Raw genomic sequence first — 23708 nt, 5'->3', positions numbered from 1 at the left:
TTTTGGTCTCTTTTGAATAGCATGGTAGCATGAGACGGACTCTACAACCCACACAAGTGGCTCGGGTAGTGCAGCTTATCCTGGATGGCACATCAAAGCGAGCTGTGGCAAGAAGGTTTGCTGTGTCTGTCAGCGTAGTGTCCAGAGGCTGGAGGCGCTACCAGGAGACAGGCCAGTGCACCAGGAGACGTGGAGGAGGCCGTAGGAGGGCAACAACCCAGCAGAAGGACCGCTACTTCCATCTTTGTGCAAGGAGGAACAGGAGGAGCACTGCCAGAGCCCTGCAAAATGACCTCCAGCAGGCCACAAATGTGCATGTGTCTGCACAAACGGTTAGAAACTGACTCCATGAGGATGGTATGAGGGCCCAACGTCCACAGATGGCGCCCTGTGCTCTTCACAGATGAAAGCAGGTTCACACTGAGCACATGTGACAGACGTGACAGAGTCGCAGGGGAGCGATCTGCTACCTGCAACATCCTTCAGCATGACCGGTATGGCAGTGGGTCAGTAATGGTGTTGTGCTCGCCAGAGGTAGCTTGACTGCCATTAGGTACCGAGATGAGATCCTCAGACCCCTTGAGAGACCATATGCTGGTGCGGTTGGCCCTGGGCTCCTCCTAATGCAGGACAGTGCTAGACCTCATGTGGCTGGAGTGTGTCAGCAGTTCCTGCAAGATGAAGGCATTGAAGCTATGGACTGGCCCGCTGTTCTCCAGACCTGAATGCGATTGAGCACATCTGGGACATCATGTCTCGCTCCATCCACCAACAGACTGTCCACATACTCCACCACAGACTGTCCAGGAGTTGGCGGATGCTTTAGTCCAGGTCTGGGAGGAGATCCCTCAGGAGACCATCTGCCACCTCCTCAGGAGCATGCCCAGGCGTTATGTATGTATGTGTGTGTGTGTGTGTGTGTGTGTGTGTACCAGTAGCTTCTTTGCTTGATTGATCTTTTTGTGTATTTCCTTATTTCAGTAAGGGCTTCTTGACAGCTACACATTATAAAAAATGTATTATATTATTTCTACTCTCCTGAAAATGAAGAACTTAAGTTTAATGGTTGTTTTAACTGGAAAAAGAAGGATGGTCTCTGACCCTTCTATACATGTCCTATACATATAAGCATCTATACATATAAGAATATTCCAGGCCTAATGCTAAACCTAAAGCAAACCTACAATTCCTCATTCTAAAACAAATAACTTACACATTAGTTTCATTGTAGTTGCAGAAAAATTCATAAAAATGAATGAAGACAACGCTTAATCTTATTAACAGAATGATACATTTGCAGATTAGGGGGTGAGGCTGTTTGTTTTCTTGCTGTTTATCTATTGTAATGCAAACCAGCCGTTCTGCTTCCTCTGATGAGTCTTTCATTCGAAACTTTTGTCTGCTTGGGCTAGACGGTGTAAATGACCATTTTGACCATCATTAACGATCACTTCAGACGCTCTATTCACCCCACATTACACTGTGTATGTGTCTGGCTATAAATCATAGAGGGGAAGAGAACCTGGTATTGAGTTTTGGCAGAGTCTCATGCACTCAATGAACACCTGGTCTTCTGTCCACTAAGGCAGATACACTCTGCTCTTTGTCTTCTTTGTGTGGAAAAGCGTGTAACCTGTTTGGTGGCTGTCACATTATCCTCTTACGAGAAGGAACGACAGATTTATTATCCAGGCCTGAATAGCAGGGAGATATGACAAGGGAAAAATGAGGAGAGGAAATAAGGACATAGCCCAGGATGAACCTGATGCAATGTGGCACCTCACAACAATCCTGTAAACATTAAAGGAATAGTTTCCAGTATTTACTGAAGGCCTACTTTCCTTTTGATCCAATAGCCACCACAGAACAGTGACGTAGGCTACCTGACCGCATCAAGAATTATGGGCGGCTGGAAGGCAAAAGACAGCCACACAGGACGCGTTAAATGTGAAGCACTCAGCGTGCAAAAACACTGAGAAAAAAAACAGTCCACAATAAATACAAAGTGTGAACCTTCCCTGTTGAAAAAAGCAGCACAGACCAGCATGAATTCCTTGCTAGTCTGAGCTAGTCTATGCTAGTTTGGTGCTGGTCAAGACTGTTGACCAGAATTCCAGCATCCAACACACACTATATGCTGGTTTTGCTGGTGACCAGCTGTGCTAGTTTATGCTGTTTTTTTTTTTCTAGCAGGGTTTTGCACTGGAGCTTTGGGGCTTATTTAGCTAACAATCGATGTAGGCTAAACAATTAGCATCACACAAACTGCATGCTAAAATCATTACTCTTGTCTTGAGTGGTTGAGTAATCTCAGATAGACTTACCTATGTGTTTCTGACACTGTATGGTGTAATGTTAACTATAAAAATAGTCAAAATTGCATGGCTAACACGGAACACCACATGAGCAAATCTGTTTGAGATTACTTAACCTGATGCAATTTCAGGCAACTGTGTGGTGATTTAGGCTGTGGTTTGCACAATGATAATTGTGTAAACTTCCAGTTAGCTACATTAGCCTTGTAGCCCCAGGACAAAGCTTAAGAAGCAAACTTCATACACTAAAATGTCTTGGCTGATTCAGTACATTTATGGGTAATGATACCTACAACCTGGGATGCATCCAAAACACAACATGCTAGTTTTGGTGGTGATGCTGGTTACGCTAGTTTCCTCTCCAGGGATGTGTATTCTGAGTTTTCATAAGCTGATAATTGTAAAAAGTGGGAAATCTGAATATATACAGTACTGTGCAAAAGTCTTAGGCACACAATCTATTTATTTGTGTAGTATGTATTTATTTACTGTGAAAAGTGTTAATATTTGAATAAACAAAATGTATAGAATATTCATTCATAATTATATATATATATATATGTGTATATATATATATATATATATATATATATATATATATATATATATATATATATATATATATATAATTTTTTTTTTTTTTTTTAATTTATTTATTTTCCTTTGGATACTGTGCACCTCCCATTCTGGAATGGATTTTAAAAAAATGTTTCGCAGCACACCTTCAGCAAACATATAGGGAAAATTTTATAATTTTATTTTTTTTACTTTAACTTTAAAGCCTACATCCTAGCTAAAGGTCAGAGGTCATGGGCTATTCTGGTTACCTGTATCTACTTCACTTTTTATTTTGGTGGGCTTACCGGTAGAGTCCTGTTCTCTTCCCTCCCTTAGCAAAGCCACAGTCACTCCCTCTAATCCGGCCTATCCCCCTCTCCGCTCACCTATCCCCCCCACAACTCCCCCCCGCCCCCTCCTGCCCAGAGAGAGGTGTCACACAGAGCAGCCTTGTTTCCCTCCACTCCCTTCTTTCCACTGGGACCCCACAAACATCCCAGAAATCCCTGCTATTTCCGCCACCTTGTTTGTTTGGTGGGCGAGAAGGAACGACTCTCTCACAAACACACACAGAGAGGCAGAAACCAAAAACACACGCACACACAGCCCAGTCACCGTGTTAAACCGGCACCGAGCACTGAGAGGTGTATGTTCTGCCTCCACACACTCACACACAGCTACAGCAGACAGAGCTCACCTCTGTTCACATTCTGACCTTATGTTTATGTGTGTGAAGATGGCAGAGCTCGCTCTACTGGTGACCCCTGAGTATTGCGCGTTCTATTAAAGCAAACGTTTGGCCAAAAATTAAATGTACACAGTTTCCCCATTACTCCAAATGAAGTCCACCATCAAAGACATGTTTGGTGTCTGAAGTTTGCTTCTTTAGTTTTGCACTGATACTACTTATATGGAAAGCTAATGTAGAGGTTCTCTACCTGAGCCTGACGGAGCCTGAGAAGAGTTTCAAGCCAGGTTTGCCTATTTTTCACATTCAATATTGAGCTTGCGTATTTTTAATGTAGGTTAATGATTTTGTTATTTATAGGAATGTCTACATAAATTTAATGCACCCTCACATATTTTCTTATCTTATGTACGTTCTCTCCATACAATACTTTTATATTTGTTCAACAAAACCAGCCTTGGTCACCTCTGAGCATTGCACATTCCAAGCAATAGTTCGGCCTAAAATTAAGTTTGCATAATTTCCCTCTTGCTCCAAATAAAGTCCATCAGTCAAGTTTTGTTTCTCACATTTGCTTCTTTAGTTTTGCACTTGAGCTACGAAGCTAATGTATCTAACAAGTAAAAGAAGTTAGAGGTCTGGTACCTGACTTGAGCCTGACAAGGCCCAACATAGATCAGGTTTTGGGCTGGGTGTACAATGGGAGGGACCCATTTTTTTGGCTGCTTTTTAATATACAGTATAGAGCTTAGATCGGGTTTGGGTTTGTTTTCTATTTAGTCATTTTTTATGTAGGCTAATAGTGTGTTGTTATTTTAAGGAATTTTCATCATTTGAGTAATAATAGTTAGAGACCTGCTGTCAGGGCCTGAAAAAAATATCAAGTTTGGGACATTTTTTCAGATACTCTGTTTACTCTCTAATGGCTTTTTGTAGGCATGTCAATTTGTTGTTATTTGAAGGAATTTGCCAGCATATATTTCACACATATTTTCTGTTATGTGCACTCTCTTTCTCTTATAGTCTAGTATGTATGCAGCCCTACCAAGTTGTGTTTTTCATTGACAGAATAAAAAGAAAGCTCACAAAACAGTAAAATTCAGTCAGAGACATCATCCTTGGGGAAAAAATTATAACCTGGTCATATCAGCTACAAAGTACAGTACAAAGAAGGCCTAATGATTTCTGTATAACAGAGTTTTGGTTGGAAAATTGAACATTTAGGTCAAAAACAAAGCATTAATTACCTGAAAATGGAAAATGATCCACTGGTATTTTTGTAGATACAAGCTCTCCCATTGGTTAGTACTTCAGGAGCTGAACTGATGACTTAATGCACCAGTTTAACCATCAAAATAATTAGGAAAAGACAGTGGAATTAACCAATTACATTTGATTTACAATGGGAGGGACCCATTTTGCGAGAAAATGTGACCCTAGGCCTCAAAATTATGGGTTTGGGTCAGGTTTGGGTTTTCATGCCTGCGCAGACCTCTAGAAGCCTAAAGTGTTGTGTTTTGTATGCTGGTATGTTGGTATACCAGACCAGCATCAGACCACCATAAACCAACATGAACCAGCTTTGACCAGTCTAAGCCGTTTTTTTTTTTTCAGCAGGAGATATCACACAAACCCAAAATAATATGAGTTTATTATGTTACATGTACAACATAAACACACTGCACTGATATTAACTGAATCTGTATTGAAACTATACCTAACTTGGGCTGCCTTTGTGATGTGTTTTCTCATGTTTTAGAAATACTGTTTTTATACAGAATAGTTTTCTGTTTCAAATTTTGTTTTTTTATTATGTTTCTTTTGCAACAGTTATGTTTCGTTACAGATTTACAGCTGTATGGTGTCTCCGAAAGCGATCTTCACACCATATTTGATAATGAAGTAGACCAGAACAGTAAAGTAATGCAGAAAGTAATGCAGAACAGTCTTTTATGCCTTGCCCTACTTGAACTTGAACTCAGGCATGACTGTCATTTACCACACCTCTCACTTGTATTTATGCATATGCGAAGGCCATGCTTGAACTGAAAATTACAGTATTTTCAAAAGGGCTCAAAGACACTCACTGCAGAGTACACGTAGAAATAGATTTGCCAATATTTGAGTAGTCTGAGCATCCGTTGCTTTCTCTGGTAAGACAGCTGTTTATAGGAACGTATCATTATCCATCCATCACTCATGTGCAGTACTGTGTTAAAGTAAAAATACTCACATTACAATGAATGAACAAATTAATGAACAATGTAGAAAAATCTATTTCATGAAGTAAACGCATAGTGTTCATGCAGGTTAAGCAATGCTCAGTATTGGTGGATGGTTGCTATGATAACTTAGGCTGTTGTTACGTGGATGCTAGGCTTTTGGAAAGGTATCCAGCTAGATTGTTACTAGTTGGTTGCTATATTGTTTCAAGTGGTTGCTTTAATGTGGCTAGGCAGTTGCTAAGTTATCTTAAAGGCTTGTTAAGGTGTTGCTAGCTCGGTTGCTATTGCAGCTTATGTAGTTGCAGGGGTGTTGTTAAGTGGGTTGTTCCAGGTAGTTGCTGGGCTCTTGTTAGGTTGTTGCTATGGTATCTCTGGTGGTTGTTATGGTGTTCCAAGTGGTTGTAGTTCTACTCTGGGTGGTTGCTATGATACTTGAAGTGATTGCTAGGTGGTTACTGTACTATCTTTAATGTTTGCTAGGTGGTTGTTATTGTGTTGCAGGAGTTTAGTAGGCTATCTCAGGTCATTGCACAAACATTTTGGAGCAATTTACCATTTATTCCTATGGTACCTTGAACGGCTTACAAACTGTACGCCCAATCAAAAAGCTGTAAAAAGCATGCCTCTCACAAGCAGACCATACATTCTGGAGTCAGTTCAGTTTTGATATCTTGAAATTCAGCAGATATATAGAAGAGAAGATGAAAATGGATCCAATAACAGTGTAATACATTGTAACTAATACATTTTTTCAAATGTTCTGCATGATTAATGAAAAAATCATTCAGAGTGGTTTGATGTGAAACGCAAGGCAAACTTACTAACTCAGATTTATTTACAGTTGTGGTGATAGAAACCAGTGATTGCAATGATGGTAAAATAGTGGGAAATGTTTTCTTTTTTTATTATTTATTATATTGTTTTTTTTATTATTTATTATTATTGCCTCTGCATGCACCATTCCTCCATGAATTTATTTTTCAAAAATTATTATGTCAACTCAAAACTATTGTAAAACAATGTCTCAATTATCCGGCACCATTTTCATTATGATTTCATGTAATAGCTTTCTGTGGTCTCAGCTTTTAAAGGTATTTACATTTATGACAACGTCTGGCTCAAATCACCACCACTGTGATTTCTGATGCTGATTCCTCTAGAACAAGTAAAACATGTAGCTGAATATATCCAAAGCTTTGGCAAATAGCCGCTTTATGGTTATAAAGTCTTTGCAGACACACAGAAAAAAGAAGGTGAGGTGTCTCCACACTTCTGGCCTGTACGTTATATTTGAACATGTATCTGCTAGTTGGTCAGTCAGGTGTGTTTGAGTCTGTATTCTGTCCAGAGTGGTAAAGCAGGGACTTGTAGAGGGAAGAAAGGATCGCTGGGCACACAGCTGGGGGAAGGAGGAGGTGAATTTTCCGGAAGGACCAGCGGCACGTTCAGCAGGCAGTCTGACTGAGAGATGGGGGGCAGGAAGTGTGGGCGTCGGTCTCTCCTTGTGGGACATGCCGCTTTTTCTACACTTTCAAGTCTACAGCCTTGTCTGTTAGGCTCTCTTTGGGACTCCCTTTGGTCTTTTTCTTTGTCTGTTATCCCTAAGCTGCTTAACCACTGGCAGATGTTGTCTTCTTGGCCTTCTTCAGGGGTCAGCAGTCTCTCTGATCTACTGTGCACTCCTGTACTGTTGATCTTCCTCCTTCTCCACTTCTCTCTCCTGTTTCCTGCAAGTCTTTCTGTAGTTTCCCCTGTTTCGCATAAGCATACATCATTCTGTGTGAAAGGAGACACAGTGCTTCTCCGTCTATGGGCTTTTGGTGGAGGATTATGAGCTGTATTGTTTTGCCTGTGTGCAGTTCTTGCTGGAATTAGCATTTTATTGCTAAGGCCAAGGTTGGACCTTATATGCAAATGTTTGCCTTTATCTGCTTGGACATGAGAGCTGGAAAAGGTGAGAATTTTGGTCTTTCCAACATGGCACTCTCTATGTGGTGTTATCTTTTTCTGTGGCTCAGGCAGGCCAAGTTTGTGGGTCACAATGTCAGGCAGAGAGTCATTATAAGTGTCCAAACCATGTGTAACCAATCCCACATGTAAGCTGGAGCGAATATGGCCTTTTAAAGGCAGTCCTCTCTCAGAAGCTCCAGATGTATTAGTGTTAGTGCCACTGCTGGGTGCTTGAGGCCATGAATGAGTGGTTTCATTAGCGTTAGCATTAGCAGGTAGCACAGCCCTGGCCCTGTGCAGGGCTGATCGTAAACGGCGGTGGGGCGGCAAGCTGGCAGACAGGCCGGTTAGGCCGATGGATCGGAAGAGAGGAGGTGGACGGAGGGTGCCTTTGCCAACCCTATCACCTTCCATCTCACCTTTTGGGGTGGAGCTCCAATGAGAGGAGTCAGAGGTGAGTGCTAAATCAGGTGGGACATCTGGGGCAGGCTGACACATGGTACAGGAAATTGTACAGGCCAGAGGAGAGTGTGAAACAGCTTGACCCGAAGAGAAGTGAGAGAGTTTGAAAGAGTGAAAAGTCCTGAGAGAGAGACAGAGAGTATTAATACAATAATGCTGATGATGCATCCAAGACGATAAGCAGAATGTGGGAAAAGATAACTTGGAGAAGTAAAGGACTAATTTAAATAAAACATTTTAACTAGATGATATTAAAAGCTGCAAAATTATGAAAATATAGTACTTCTTGATTTTCCAGAGACATATAAAGCTGACTTCCAGACCAACTCTGCTATAATGGTGGAAACACCATTTCCAGCACACATAAAGCACACGTGTGGCTATGGAACATCGTCCAGCAGTCTAAAGTTTCTCCAGTAGGGGGCACTATTAGAATGCACACTGCTTTGGTATTTCTGTTTTAGAGATTAAACAGCCACAAACCTCAGCAGGATGTAATGAACACATTTTTGCAGCAACAACTTTCAAATCCAGAGGTAAATGTGTAAAATGTATATTTCCAAGTTACTCAGTATTATTATTTATGTGATTTCCTATAAAAGATTCATTTAAAAAGTTTTACTGTTGATCTGCTGCCGCTCCGCCTGTTTGAACATGTCTGTGCTGACCAGTGCAGGAGAACAAAGGACAAAAATAACGTTGTTAATCACTATCATTACTTAGATCACAAAGTGCTACCTTATTTTTAGAACCCAGAATTAATAGAGTTACTACAGGAGGTAGAAGCCCTTCATACAAAGCCCCTCAGTTTTGGAATAACCTTCCAGTCAGTGTACGGGACTCAGACCCAGCCTCAGTCTAGGCCAAAAACCTACTTGTTTAGTCGAGCCTTTGGTAATTAGTTTTCCCGTTAGATAAAAGGTGCAGATCTGGGAAAGTGAGATTGTTAGTGCTGTTGTCTTGTTGCTCTCACATGTTCACTCAAGGTTGTTGATGGTGGAGCATCCCTGACGTCTCAGGGAGCCCTCATGTCTATGTTACCTTCTGGCTCTCCATTTTAGTTAGGCTGTAATAGCTCAACCTGCTGGAGTCATTGCCTGCATTCTTAATAGAACTGTCTGTGTGTTACTTTGCTGAGCTGAACAGCTGCCCATCCTGTGCCATCTAATGCTGTTGCTTCATCTGTCTTGATCGAGTGCCCCTGCTCGCCTACCTTCTAAACCAGTTTGACCACCATGGACCTTCCTGTTGCCCAGTGCTGTGTAGAAAGCTTCACCTACAGCACTGTGCAAAAGTTTTAGGCATCTAAGCAAATTTTTAAACAATTTAAACAATTGAGTTTATCACAATGTACATTAGAATAAAGTCATATTCATAATTCAAATAAACATAAAAACAATGAAAAGTAACAAGAATTTCTTGGGTCCATATTTTTCCTTGACACCTTCACAGCCACCACAGCGACTTGTTAATATCATCAATTACATCATGAGCAGTGAAGCACTGATTGGTCAAACCAGGAGCTGCTTTTTAACTACATATAATACTGGGCTTCCTCGAAGAGAGGTTTGAAAATGGTTAAACAAACACACTAACATCCATAAAATCACCATTTATTATGTATATTTTTTTTTTCACTGGCAACTGACTGATTCTCAGAGATCGATTTCTCATGATTGTCATCAGTTATCTCTCATTAATTTCATACTTCTGTCCAATGATAGGCTGGTTCTGTTTCCTTTCCTCTAAATTCAGTATTTTATATGAATTGTAAAATTTTGTCCTCTATTCATGTTGCATTTTTCTTTCGCTATCCTGTGTCGATCAGAGCAGGATAGGCTCCCCTTTTGAGTCTTGGTTCCTCTCAAGGTTTCTTTCTCTTGCTCTTAGGGAGTTTTCCTTGCCACTGTCATCACTGGTGATGCTCATGGGGGCTCAGACCAGAATTTTCAGTAAATCTGCTTTGTGATAACAGCTGTTACTGGCTTGTTTTGTCTTTTGAGACAAAAATTACTCATAAAAAGTTATAGCACTTAAGCCTGAGGAAAACTATAAGATTTATTTCTAAGCTATATATGGTGATTCCTAATTTTTGAATGATACTATATATTAAAAAAATGTAAGACTCGTTTAAGAAAAAGACTAAGCCTAAGTTCTAAACTACAAGTCTTTCCCCTATTGACATTGTAATTTAAAAAGTTAAAATTTTTATTATTATTATTATTATTATTGTATTATTGTGTGTGTGTGTGTGTGTGTGTGTGTGTGTGTGTGTGTGTGTGTGTGTGTGTGTGTGTGTGTGTGTGTGTGTGTGTGTGAATGTGAGTGTATATGTCTGTCTGTTTGCCCACTGATGGACTGGTGACCTGTCCAGGGTGTGTCCTGCCTTCCACCCGGTTGCTGCTGGGATGGGCTCCAGCTCCCCCCGGCGACCCAGAAGGATAAGCAGCTTAGAGGATGTGTGTGTATATTATTATCATTAGTAGTAATAGCACTAGGAGTATTGTTGTTGTTAATCATTATAATGATAATAATAATAATATGCAACATAACAATAACAATAATAATAATAACAACAATATGCAATACAAATAAACATACTCTACTGGGCAACATTTTAACACACCTAAACTTTGTGTATTTACATTTACTTCTCTTCAAAGATGCCATACTTTCACCAGGTGCTGCAGTCACAAATGCTGGCAGTTCTCTTTCTCCTGTCTACTTGCATCAAACATTTATTGTATAATTTTGCAAGAACCACAATGCATATTGTATTGTGACATTTGTGCATCATTACACCTCTAAAAAGACCCTTCCTAGGATTTAGAGACAAGGGAAAGATGGAGTGAAAAAGAAGCAGAAACAAAATGAGTGGCACAAGCATTAAAGTGGACAACTGGACATGAACAAACAAGTCCATTACTGAAAGAAAAGAACAGAACACAAACAAGCCAGCAGAGCCAAGTAAGAGCACATGATCATTGCTCACTCTGGCAAATAGAAGCTGAGAAAGGAAATAGAGAGAGGAAAAGAAAGAGTGAAAGAGGAAAGGATAACTCACAGGCTCTGATGTTTGTCCCTCTTTTCAGAAAACACGGCAGCCTCAGCCTCCCGTTACCATGGAGTCTCCCAGGGCCGCCTCTAAATCCTCCACTTCTGCACCCTCTCTCAATCTCTCCATCTCTCACGAGCTCTCTCTCTCAACCTCTCCCTTATTCTCCCCATCTCCCCCTCTCTCTCTCCTCTCTTCATGCACACGACTCTCACTCCGTTGATCAAACAAACAACCCCCCTCCACCTTTCATCCTGCGCTTGCCCTCTCTCCTACATGAAAAGATGACCAACTCCTGTTTCTCCTTTCATGCCTGTCCCTCCATCAATTATAAAACAGGATGGGCAGACAATGTCTGTGTGGCAACAGTGGAAGAAATAAACATGAGAAAGAATTAGTGGCCAATCAGTGCAGAACCTTTCTCCCTTATTATTCCATTCAATATATATAAAGATTGAAAAAGGCATTGAAATATTTTAAAGCTCTGACCACAGAAAGCAAAAGGCTGCTGAGGTCAATGTTCAATAACAATTATGCAAATTAGCTCTGAGACTGCAGGGCCACACCCCAGCCAGCAGTGATGTTAAGATAATTTAAAGGAGAACTTCAACCATATTTCAAAATTTCTGCATAATTAAACAGTTAAGATGTAAACAAAACATTTGATGTGAAGCGCTCTACAGAAGATTACAGAGTCAGAATCGTTCACATTGGCGGAGATAGGAACCAGAAGAGTTTAACGCTTCTAAAAAAATTTTTTAAAGTTACTACATGAAATGGTTATGAATGCACTCCCTGGTGCCTTAGATGTTATTTTATGATAGTTTTGAGTCAAGATTTTGGACACTGCAGTCCCAAAAGAAAACATATTTTTAGGTGTATCACTATTTTACCATTAGAAACATTATGAAAGCTCAGAAGACGTGTAGGTTCACTGTATTGCAGACATTGTCAGTCAGTATAAGCTTTCTTTAAAATTCTAGAATAGAGCATTTCAACCAATGAATTATGCAGAAATTCAAAAATATCAGTGGAATTTCCCTTTAGTCCTTGTACGGTGTTCGAGTCTGTGGGCCCCATTTTCAATGTTTACCAAAACAAAAACTTATGTTATCTATTATTATTTCAACATCAGATTCTTTGGCCTTTGCATTGCTTTTTGCCAACTTTGTAGACCCCTGGTCTTGATATTTTTGTGTATTGTTGTATTAAGTGCTGTGTATTGTATTTTTGGTCAATATGCATTCCATCCATCCATTTTCTAAGCCACTTCTCCATCAGGGTCGCGGGGGGTGCTGGAGCCTATCCCAGCAGTCTTCGGGCAGAAGGCAAGATACACCCTGGAAAGGTCGCCAGTCCATCGCAGGGCAGACAGACAGACCGATAGACACATACAGTCACTCACACCTAGGGGCAATTTAGCATGTCCAATTGGCCTGACTGCATGTCTTTGGACTGTGGGAGGAAACCAGAGAAACTGGAGGAAACCCACGCAGACACGGGTTTCCTCCTCCAAACAGAGAGGACGGCAGGGGAATCGAACCTAGGCCCTCCTCGCTGTGAGACGACAGCGCTACCCACCACGCCACCGTGCCACCCCAATATGCATTCATATTGCAAAAATATCTTTTTTTACAGACATTCTGAGTTTTGAGCTTCATTCGAATGCAGCAAAATATTCAGATGCTCCTGAAGGCCTCCATATGTTATGTTACATTAGGATCAGAGCTAAGGCCTGCATCCTAAATCACGTACTACCATACAAAACTTCAAGTCAAACTGCCGCCACCAATAGCACTGCTTTCCTTGGTATAGTACGTATAGTAGAGGGCGCATGGGCAATTGTTCAGGGCCCCATGGCACATCCATGAGTCAGAAAGACCCACTTTCTAAACAACATATCTCACAGTTAGCTTCTCTCAACACTACACAGACTACATCGACACTCATGTCTGTTTATCTTCCTCTTTTTTATAAAGCATCTCATCTGTGGTAACCATTTTCAATCAGATCCTTCCCAACCTGCAGCACGTTACATTTATTATTTAGATTATTTATATATTTAAAATCTTAATTAGGTAATCTATTTAATTAGGCAGTCTAACAGCAGTTCTCAAACCTTTTTTAGTAAGGCCCTTTTTGTGGATAGTAAATGCCACTTCAGAAATATGAAGCTGAAGTCAGCTATTCACCAACTTCTTGTTTGAATTTTCCCGTTCCACCTTAAACGGTGCAGCAGTTATGCTGTGGCACCACCATTTAAATGTGGAACAGGAAATTTAGATCGCTGCTAAGACATCAGCACACTAGCGATTTTTATGTTTGTTATGAAGAAAAGAACCATAGCACATTGAAACAACATAACCCAAGAACAAACAAAGGTTATCGTAATTTTTCATTGAAAAAATACATTTGTATGTTACTTTGGTCGCTTGTTCAGCCATCGTGCCGGTTTTTCTTTTTTCTCATAACACTCTGTTTGGAGTGTGCCTCTGAAAAACCTTGGGTTTGGAGGGCCATGTAGCCCTAACACTTCACCCTCACACCTTCACATCTCAACAACAATCGAGACACCCTACCCCTACAGGTGGAAAGAGGGATAAGGCTAAGTCGTAGGGGCGAGGCCTTAACAGTGCCTACACACTATATGAGCGCTTTTCAGCCTGTGGGTTGTAGCCCCAGAGAGGGCCGTAGTGGTACTGCTTTAATTCTTTTAAAACACAGACCTTTTTACAATATATAGACATTTAACTGAACATAATTTGAAATTTGACAAATGTATTATTATATATCATCATCATCATTATTATTATTATTATTATCACAAATAAAACATCAAACTTCAAATCGAGTGTCCATCAATCTAAAACATCCCTGGTCAAAAAGATTTATATTTTTTCAGTTTTTGCAATACAATCCTATAGAATTACAAGACTTTCTTACATTTTTGAGACGTCTTCTCCTTTTGCTTGTATGGAATTCACCCTTTTATTTCAGAAAACATGAAACGTTGTGTTTCCACGAGACGGGCTCTTTAACTGAGGCGAATGAATACCTGTTAGGTAAGGCACCGCTGCGGCTCCAGGTGTAATTGCGCACTAGACCGCTGGGCGGCGCTGCTCCTAAACTCAGCCGCTTCTACGCTCACGGAAACAGTTCATCTCCAGGGGTCCGTGTGGCCACACGGTTTTATAACTGCACAGCTTTATACGGTGAGTAGCCGTCTTTCTCATGTACTTTACCTCAGTAAACAGGCCTTCGGACCTCTTTAGGATTTAGACGAGTCTCCTCAGTGCGTTAGTTTGGCTGGAAGTGAACCCGAGAGAGCAGCACACGGAGAGCGGAGGAGGAAAAGGCAAAGTCACAGAGGTTATCGGGGGCAAACAAGCCGAGCATGGCCTCAGAAACACACCTCAAACCTCAGGGACTGCGCCTACAGTACCGCGCTCCGTAAACCCTGCCGCACCTGCGTGTGTTTGTGTGAAGCAGCCGAATATTGTCCGGTAAATAAAACGGCGGCTCGTTACTCACTTTGACTCAGTGCTCAGAAACCTCGCATCAGCCAGAGCTGTTTGTTGGGCGAAGGTGAAAACTGCTTATTGTTTTTTTTTTCTGTTCAACCTTAAATGGTGCAGCAGTTGTGTTCTGGCGCCTGCTTAACCTAGCTGGCAAGTGAAGAAGTCGCCTTCAGCCCGGTGTTTATTTTGTTGGTGAGTGGTGGTCTGTTGCAGACAGGTCGAGAGTCCACACCACTTATCTCCTTTATTACAACTGATTCAGCTCATAAACACAAAGCCAGCAAGAGCTTTATCCAGTGTGTTCGAAGACAGAGAACACTGATCTTTACGGGATTATAATCAGCCGAAGTGAAGACAAATACCTGCAGTATTTTTCACCCTTTTGGTTGTTTGGTTCGTTATGCTGTGACACCCCATATATCTGACACCCTACATAATCCTTATTAATGTTACAGTATCTCACAAAAGTGAGTACACCCCACACATTTCTGGAAATGTTTTATTATATCTTTTTCGTGGGACAACACTATAGAAATGAAACTTAATTTGAAGTAGTCAGTGTACAACTTGTACAGCAGTATAGATTTACTGTCCTCTGAAAAGAACTCGGCACACAGCTATTAATGTCTAAATAGCTGGCAACACAAGCGAGTGCACCTCTGAGTGAACATGTCCAAATTGTGCTCAAAATGTCAATATTTTGTGTGACCACCATTATTATCTAGCACTGCCTTAACCCTCTTGGGCATGGAATTACCACAGCTGCACAGGCTGCTACTGGAATCCTCTTCCACACCTCCATGATGACATCACAGAGCTGGTAGATGTTAGACACCTTGCAATCCTCCACCTTACACTTGAGGATGCCCCACAGGTGCTGAATTGGGTTTAGGTCTGGAGACATACTTGGATATGCTGGACACAATCTGAGCCCAACAAGGTTATCTTGGTCTCGTCAGACCACAGGATGTGGTTGCAGTAATCCATATGCTTCAGAAGAGGCTTCCTTCTATGACAACAGCCATGCAGACCAAGTTTATTCATTGTGCGGCGTATGGTCTAAGCACTGACAGGCTGATCTCCCACTTCTTCGACCTCTGCAGCAATGCTGGCAACACTCATGCATCTATTTTTTGAAGCCAACCTCTGGATATGATGCTGAACACGTGGACTCAACTTTTGGTTGCCCTGGCAAGGCCTGTTCCAAGTGGAACCTGTCTTGGAAAACTGCTGTATGACTTTGGCCACCGTGCCAACACCCTGAAACTGAGCTATAGCAATCTTATAACAGCCCAGGCCATCTTTGTGGAGAGCAACAATTCTATTTCTCACATCCTCAGAGAGTTCTTTACCATGAGGTGCCATGTTGAATATCCAGTGGCCAATATGAGCAAATTGTACCCAAAAACACCAAAGTTAACAGCCCTGCTCCCCATTCACACCTGGAAACTTGTAACTTGAATGAGTCATATGACACAATGGGGTACAATTTGGACATGTTCTCTGTGAGGTGTACTCACTTGTGTTGCCAGCTATTCAGACATTAATGGTTGTGTGTTGTTCTTTTCAGAGGACAGCAAATCTATACTGCTATACACGCTGTACACTGACTACTTTAAGTTATATCCAAATGTTGTCCCATGAAAAGATATAATAAAATATTTCCAGAAATGTGTGGGGTGTACTCACTTTTGTGACATGTGTATGTATGCATGTACAACTCCAATTCCAATGAAGTTGGGACAGTATACGATGATTTGCAAATCCTTTACCACCTATATTCAATTAAATACACATGTTCAAACGGATAAACTTTACTGTTTTTTGCAAATATTCACTCATTTTGAATTTGATGCCTGTAACACGTTCCGAAGAAGTTGGGACAGGGGCATGTTTACCACTGTGTTACATCACTTTTCCTTTTAACAACACTCACTAAGCCTTTGGGAACGGAGGACACCAATTGTTGAAGCTTTGTAGATGGAATTCTTTCCCATTCTTGCTTGATGTACAACTTCAGTTCTTCAACAGTATGGGTTCTCTGTTGTCGTATTTTGCGCTTCATAATGCGCCACACATTTTCAATGGGAGACAGGTCTGGACTGCAGGTAGGCCAGTCTAGTACCCGCACTCTTTTATTACGAAGCCACGCTGTTGTAAAACGTACAGAATGTGGCTTGGCATTGTCATGCTGAAATAAGCAGGGACGTCCCTGAAAAACACGCTGCTTGGATGGCAGCATATGTTGCTCCAAAACCTGTATGTACCTTGAAGGCACCATTAATGCTGAACAGATGTGCAAGTTACCCATGCCATGGGCACTAACACACCCCCATACCATCAGAGATGCTGGCTTTTGAACTTTGCACTGATAACAATCCGGACAGTCCTTTTCCTCTTTGGCCTGGAGGACACGACGTCCATGATTTCCAAAAACAATTTGAAATGTGGACTCGTCAGACCACAGGACACTTTTCCACTTTGCATCAGTCCATCTCAGATGAGCTGGGGCCCAGAGAAACCGGTGGCTTTCGCTTTGCATGGCAGAGTTTTAACTTGCACTTGTAGATGGAGCAACGAACTGTGTTCACTGACAGTGGTTTTCTGAAGTGTTCCTGAGCCCATGTGGTAATATCCGTTACAGAATGATGTCGGTTTTTAATGAAGTGCCACCTGAGGGATCGAAGGTCACGGGCATTCAATGTTGATTTTCTGCCTTCCCACTTACTTGCAGAGATTTCTCCAGATTCTCTGAATCTTTTGATGATATTATGGACTGTAGATGATGAAATCCCTAAATTCCTTGCAATTGCACGTTGAGAAGCATTGTTCTTAAACTGTTGGGCTATTTGTTCACGCAGTTGTTCACAAAGTGGTGAACCTCACCCCATCCTTGCTTGTGAATGACTGAGCCTTTAGGGATGCTCCCTTTATACCCAATCATGACACTCACTGGTTTCCAATTAACCTTTTCACCTGTGGAATGTTCCAAACAGGTGTTTTTTGAGCATTCCTCAATTTTCTTTTGTTGCCCCTGTCCCAACTTCTTTGGAACGTGTTGCAGGCATCAAATTCAAAATGAGTGAATATTTGCAAAAAACAATAAAGTTTATCAGTTTGAACATTAAATATCTTGTTTTTGTAGTTGATTCAATTGAATATAGGTTGAAAAGAATTTGCAAATCATCGTATACTGTCCCAACTTCATTGGAATTGGGGTTATACATACATATAACATTCATACACAAAGCCAGATTGGCTAGTCATGAAGATGTAAACCATGATCCTTGCTTTTTCCCTCTCAGATGGCTACTCGGCTGCTTGCACGGAGAATTTGGAGTATCTCTGTGAAAGATTTTCGCCGCCTGCCAGTGGCATCTTTGTCCTCTTCATCATACTCTTCTTCACTAAGCCCCTCCCCCAGACCACAGCACTTTTTGTCCTGCTCTCGCTCCCTCCCACTGATCTCCTGTAGGGGCGTCTCCTTCAACGTCCAGGACCACGATGACTTCACTGAGAGGGTCATCAACAGCGAGCTGCCTGTAGTCATAGACTTCCACGCACAGTACGTATTCTGAACGCTCAATTGATCTATACATGTTTCACCCACAAACGTGTTCATTTGTAGCTACTGTGGCATTGTAGGACAAACTATAATTTCCATCCAACCTAATGTGAAATTGTAATGCATACATTTTTGTCAGATTATGTGAGAGAGTGCAGGATTCATTTCAAATGAAACTGATTTGGTATGCTTGAGAGAGGCCACACCTTGAATGTAGCTTTTGTGTTGGGTATTTGAGATTTTTATGGGTAAATGTCTGGGGAAAGTTCAAAGTGCTTTCGCATTGCTGTCTAAGTTAACATCATAGCCCATGCCACTAGCTCCTATAGCATGACGTATCAATAATGAAGCCAAAACTGAAATGCAGAGAAGTGGCAAATGAAAGGAAAAGCCAGCATGGTGTTGTAGTAATGTGTTGGGCCACCACAAGTTCTTGGTATAGTTTTATTATTTCCGCAAGTACAGGAGTGCCAGATCCAGTACTGCAGGTCCATTTCCCCCATTGTTGTTTACACCTGATTCAATTAATGAAGCACATGACTATCTAATGACTTTTGTGTGCTCATGCAGAGAAAACTCCCAAGTGTCTTGTTGAGGAATATAGTGCAGGGTTAAAGTGCTGTCTAATTTTGATGTTTGGTTGTAAAGTTAGTGCCAAATATTCCTTAATTGTAAGAGGGAGTGTGATGATGTGGATATCGTTATGATTGTGATCCGGTATAGCACATGCCAAAGGTGAGTACTGTAGATGATTAAATGTGCTTGAATATTAGAAGTTACTTCCACCAAAACACATGGTAGCCTTATCAGGTTCAGCTCAGGTTTTTCAGTATTTACCATATTAACCTATTGTTTTGTTATATCCATTTTACAGCCCATCCTGTTTGCTGAAGTGTGTTCTTTTACTTTCTGGATCATTCCAGTTTGTTTGGTTGTTCCACCCTCACAGCTGCCAGCTGAAACACTTGCTTAGGGACCGGTTTGGAATTTGATGTAGGCCTGCTTTTACACTTTACTTCAGACTCTGACCAAACAGGCTGCAGGTCAAATTTTATATAAATAATTTAATGTATCTATTTTTTGTAAAGCGTTATTGCTTAGTAACCTGTGATATGGAATGATAATATTGTGAAAAAAATTTAACTTTTCCCAACTAATCAGAAGTTGCTGTCAACACAGACTGTTGTGTAATCCTGACTCTTGTTGAGTGTAGTATTATCAGTTGCCCAGAGAAACGCTCCGTCACATTAAATCAACAATTTTCTGTGTAAACATGGATGTAGGTGAAAGGTTAAGTTCCACAGATGCAGCCCAGTTTGCACTGTCAGAGGATAAGTGATTTTATTTAATAAACTCTTATTATTTAACTATTATTATAATTATATTAACTCTATTATCCATTATTTATTCTCTCTTTTGAAGGCCCAAGTGCCAACATGGATGACAACAAAAATCTTGCACAAAACCAGTGACTTAAACTTTAGCAATTTTCAGCCTGAACTCTATCTGCTGCTTCTGATATCATAGTCTTGATTCCTGCTGGGTGGTACATCATTTGTGCTGGTACACTGTGATGCTGACAGAGTATTTTTGGCATATATTTGATAGATAATGATATAATGGACATAATGTAGTGGTGTGCGTTTCCAGGTGGATTGCTTTCAGTTTTTTATCCTGTTTTTGTGCACTCATGCTGGACTTGACAGTTAACTGCAGTGTACCCAATTTACTTGTATGCATTATTTATGCAGCGCTGAGTATTAGCAGTCATGTTTAGTGTGTTTGGCTGGTCTGTCTTTAGAATCTGTCCTCTGCGCTGATCTCTGTTTATTGACGGAGTTACTACGGCCTGCTCAGCCACAGCAGGGATTAGGGCTGGAAAAGGCTTCTCCTTTGACCCTATCAGTCTGCAGTCTGAGACAAACAGCTACGTTTGGCCAACCCTGCGGGATGTCATTTACATAGTAAGCTGTGTTTTTCCTGGCCACACTCCCTTGAAAACAAGCTGGTCTTTATACAGCCTCTGCCATTTTCTGTGGTGTGGATTGGACAGTTGTGTGTGTGTTCTGTAGAATCATGTTTGTTTGTGCTCTGATTTGGTGTCATGGTAGCTTAATGTGTCATTACTCTGAAACCTCATGTAGCTTGGTGTCGTTCGTAATGTATATGTGTAAATGATTAAGTGGTATAACAAAGTTTCTCATGTAGTGTGTGTGTGTGTGTGTCTGTGTGTTTTTGAATAGATGGTGCGGACCCTGTAAGATCCTGGGGCCGAGGTTGGAGAAGGCCATTGCTAAGCAGAAGGGCCGTGTTGCCATGGCCAAAGTGGACATTGATGAACACACAGATCTTGCTATTGAATATGGAGTAAGAGCAAGTTCGCTGTCCTCACATAAACACACAAACACACGCTGCTGTTTTTTCCCACAGCTCCACCTGGATCCTGTCTCACTAAGCATGTTCATTTTAAGCACTATTCAGATGGGATTAGTTTTACATAGGTTTGGGGTTGGGTGATGTAATTTTTACCTGTAGTTTTACTCCCGTCTGAATCCACCTTGAATCCATCAGTCAGTTTTAGCAAAAAGTGTTGCTGTTTAATCTGATTTTTCAATCTTGTGATGTCAGTACTGTTGTTGGGTTTATTTGAGATGTTGTGATCAAACAAAGCCAAAATTTATAGGTTTTTATTCAGTTTGTCACAAACTAAATGTTTTTAACGTGTTAACACAAGAATAAGAATATGTCACGGCAGTCACAGTATTATTATTAAGCTAAACAATAATCTCTTCCAGATCCAAGCTGCTCTCTGATTGAAGACAGTAAAGGGTTTGAGACACCAGTGCTGTTCTGTTAGCATTTATTTATTATTATCTACATGTATTTTACAATAAATACACAAAATTAAGCCAAAAATTATGCAGCCCTTGTAAAGTTGGGGTGTTGTGCAAGATGTAAATAAAAGCATTATGCAATAATGTGTAAATAATGTAAACCTTACATCTGAAACATTTAATTCAAAATAGTACATGCTTATTTTGAATCTGATGTATTTTTTTAAACTTGCTGTCATCATATTTAAATTAGGCATTGAAGTATATTAAAACAATTCAATTTCTCAGTTTTAACATTATATATTGTCTTTTGTACTATGTTTAATTGCATACAAGGTGTACGTGATTTGCATCCCAACTTTTTTGGAAACAGGGCTGTAAAATCAGGAAAACATAACCAATTTAATCAAATGTACAAGGAACGCTGTGCAGTAATAATACAATCCATGATTACGCAACCCATGAAGTGTGCTGAGCAGCTACACTTAGCAAACATTGTGCTGATTAATGTTAGAAGGAGGGTTCCATGTTATGGAAAAAGAAATATAATGCTGTATCATTCAGATGATTGGCAGTTTGCTTTAGAGCATGTCCAAAAGGCAAAAGAATTGGTGTTCAGTAGGTCTGTGCCAGTAACTGGATCCTTTAATTCAGCTAGCTGTGTGGAACATAATCGCTATAAAGAGTTAAACCAGGTAGGAGGACAGACTTTGGGGAGGTGGTTTTTTTTTTTTTATATATACATACCAGTACTAATAATGATGATAGCAATAATAATCATAGTCGCCTGAGTTGAAGATTAATTGTTGTATAATGAAGAACATAATCGTGCAGTTTGGTAAAAGTTGGGGGTGAGGTACGTTGTATTTATTTTGGCCACAAAACTGTAGTGGATGAGCAGATATCTACAGATTTTTAGTGCATCATATATGTCAGACACCATATAAGCTAGTCTAAACTTCAGGCCCAAATGAGTCTTGACCAATCAAGTGCATTTGGACTAAGGAGAAAATTGGACGTGTATTTTGTTGGTTTTGTTTTTTTTCTCCCAACAAATTATTCCTTTAAGAAGTGTTACACCACACTGACACTTCTTCTTTATCCATTCTAGGTGTCTGCAGTTCCCACTGTGATCGCCATGCGGGGTGGTGATGTCATCGACCACTTTGTAGGGATCAAAGACGAAGATCAGCTGGATTCATTTGTTAAGAAGCTGATTGGACAATAAATGTGTCGATCACAGCCCCTGGGCACAATACTAAATCCCACCCTACACTCAGTTTACAGCTCTGGCTAGCCACTTTCTCTTTTTTACAGCAGACATTTGTAGCTTCTTATAGTCAGTGTGCAGCCCTTCATACATGCTTTGTCTTACTGTCTGTCATCAGTTCTGCACCCTAATTATAGCCTTCATTCTTCATGTTCCACTGTCCCTTGCTGCTGGACATTAGCCCCCAACCAACAAGTAAAGGAGCCTGAGGTTTTCTGTGTTAGCTTTAATAGATTGTATTAAAATGTGTACAGGCCTGTCACTGTACCGTTATATTTTATCGTGTGTGGATATTGGTTGAAGGGAAGACTCGGAATGAAATCTTCAGTTTTACAGCTCCAATCTCCCAGCTGGTTCAATGGCGCCCTCTGCTGTACATCCTGCTTTTGGCCACACGAGGGCAGCATTCCTCTTGTATCCAAGGCTACAGTCACTGTACACCGCTATGCCTAATGATATGTGAGAGAATGTGGTCTATATTTGTCACAAATCTCAGAGTGAAAATACTGATTTCCAAACAAATGGAGTAATTTTGGAGCTCATCCTGGTACTCTCACCCCTGAGAATAATGATTAATAAGGACCTGTGTATGTTTGCGCATGTATGTGTGTGTGAGTGAGAGAGTGTGTGAAAGAGACATTATTGAGTCCCGAGTTTGGCCTGTTCTGTTTTGACTGTGAAATTGGAGTTCGTTGAGAAGCATGAAAACGATTATGGGTTTGACTTTAGATTTTAATTCAATAAAACAGTGTGATATGACAGATTAATGTGAGGTTAAAATAAAGGAGATCTATGGTGTTCTACCTACAGACTCAAATGTTTTTGTTTTTCAATAATGATGCAAATCCTGGCCTGAACTGGAATGACTACATTGGCGTCATCTTGGCAGAAATAGCATTGCCAAAAAAAAAAACCCTGGGCACATAATAGACATATTTGACATTCCAGTGCAGCTAGCAAGTTAATTACCCAGTGATTGAGAGGCTGGAATTAGTATCAGCTTTTTCTGGCAGTGCAGTGATGTTTTCTTGCACAGACTTGAGCCAGCTGAGCTCAAATCATTCAGCTAATGAAATTATGGAGCATTACATGACTACAGCACCAGGAATAATCTGGTGCTCTGTCAAGATTCTACAGGTGCACGGGTGATGGTTAGAATACAGAGCTTTGTGGAGCTCTTCAGGCTGGCCTTATCATGCTTATGACATTTGACAACCTGTAATGCTCAAATCAGCTTAGATACCGGCCTTCCTGATCAGATCTGAGTG

At 40.7% G+C, this 23708-nt stretch overlaps 2 protein-coding genes across 2 annotated transcripts; one reads left to right on the top strand and one right to left on the bottom strand.

Moving 5' to 3' along the window:
* Nucleotides 1-6755: 6755 nt before the first annotated feature.
* Nucleotides 6756-11360, bottom strand: LOC119264240. The gene is made up of 2 exons (XM_037542362.1): nucleotides 11263-11360; nucleotides 6756-8319 (listed from the first exon to the last, which is right to left on the bottom strand). The coding sequence occupies exon 2, from the start codon at nucleotides 8232-8234 to the stop codon at nucleotides 7104-7106; it is 1131 nt and encodes a 376-aa protein (XP_037398259.1). The 5' UTR covers nucleotides 8235-8319; nucleotides 11263-11360; the 3' UTR covers nucleotides 6756-7103.
* A 2997-nt stretch (nucleotides 11361-14357) lies between these two features.
* Nucleotides 14358-23243, top strand: txn2 (thioredoxin 2). The gene is made up of 4 exons (XM_017717318.2): nucleotides 14358-14465; nucleotides 18077-18336; nucleotides 20580-20703; nucleotides 22282-23243. Exons 2-4 carry the CDS (start codon nucleotides 18077-18079, stop codon nucleotides 22396-22398), a joined length of 501 nt encoding a protein of 166 aa, XP_017572807.1. The 5' UTR covers nucleotides 14358-14465; the 3' UTR covers nucleotides 22399-23243.
* The last annotated feature ends 465 nt before the right edge of the window (nucleotides 23244-23708 follow it).

This window comes from Pygocentrus nattereri, chromosome 1 (assembly GCF_015220715.1).
Source record: "Pygocentrus nattereri isolate fPygNat1 chromosome 1, fPygNat1.pri, whole genome shotgun sequence".
NCBI lineage: Eukaryota > Metazoa > Chordata > Actinopteri > Characiformes > Serrasalmidae > Pygocentrus > Pygocentrus nattereri.
Note: the sequence above shows the minus strand (reverse complement) of the source record. Positions and strands in the feature narration are given on the sequence as shown.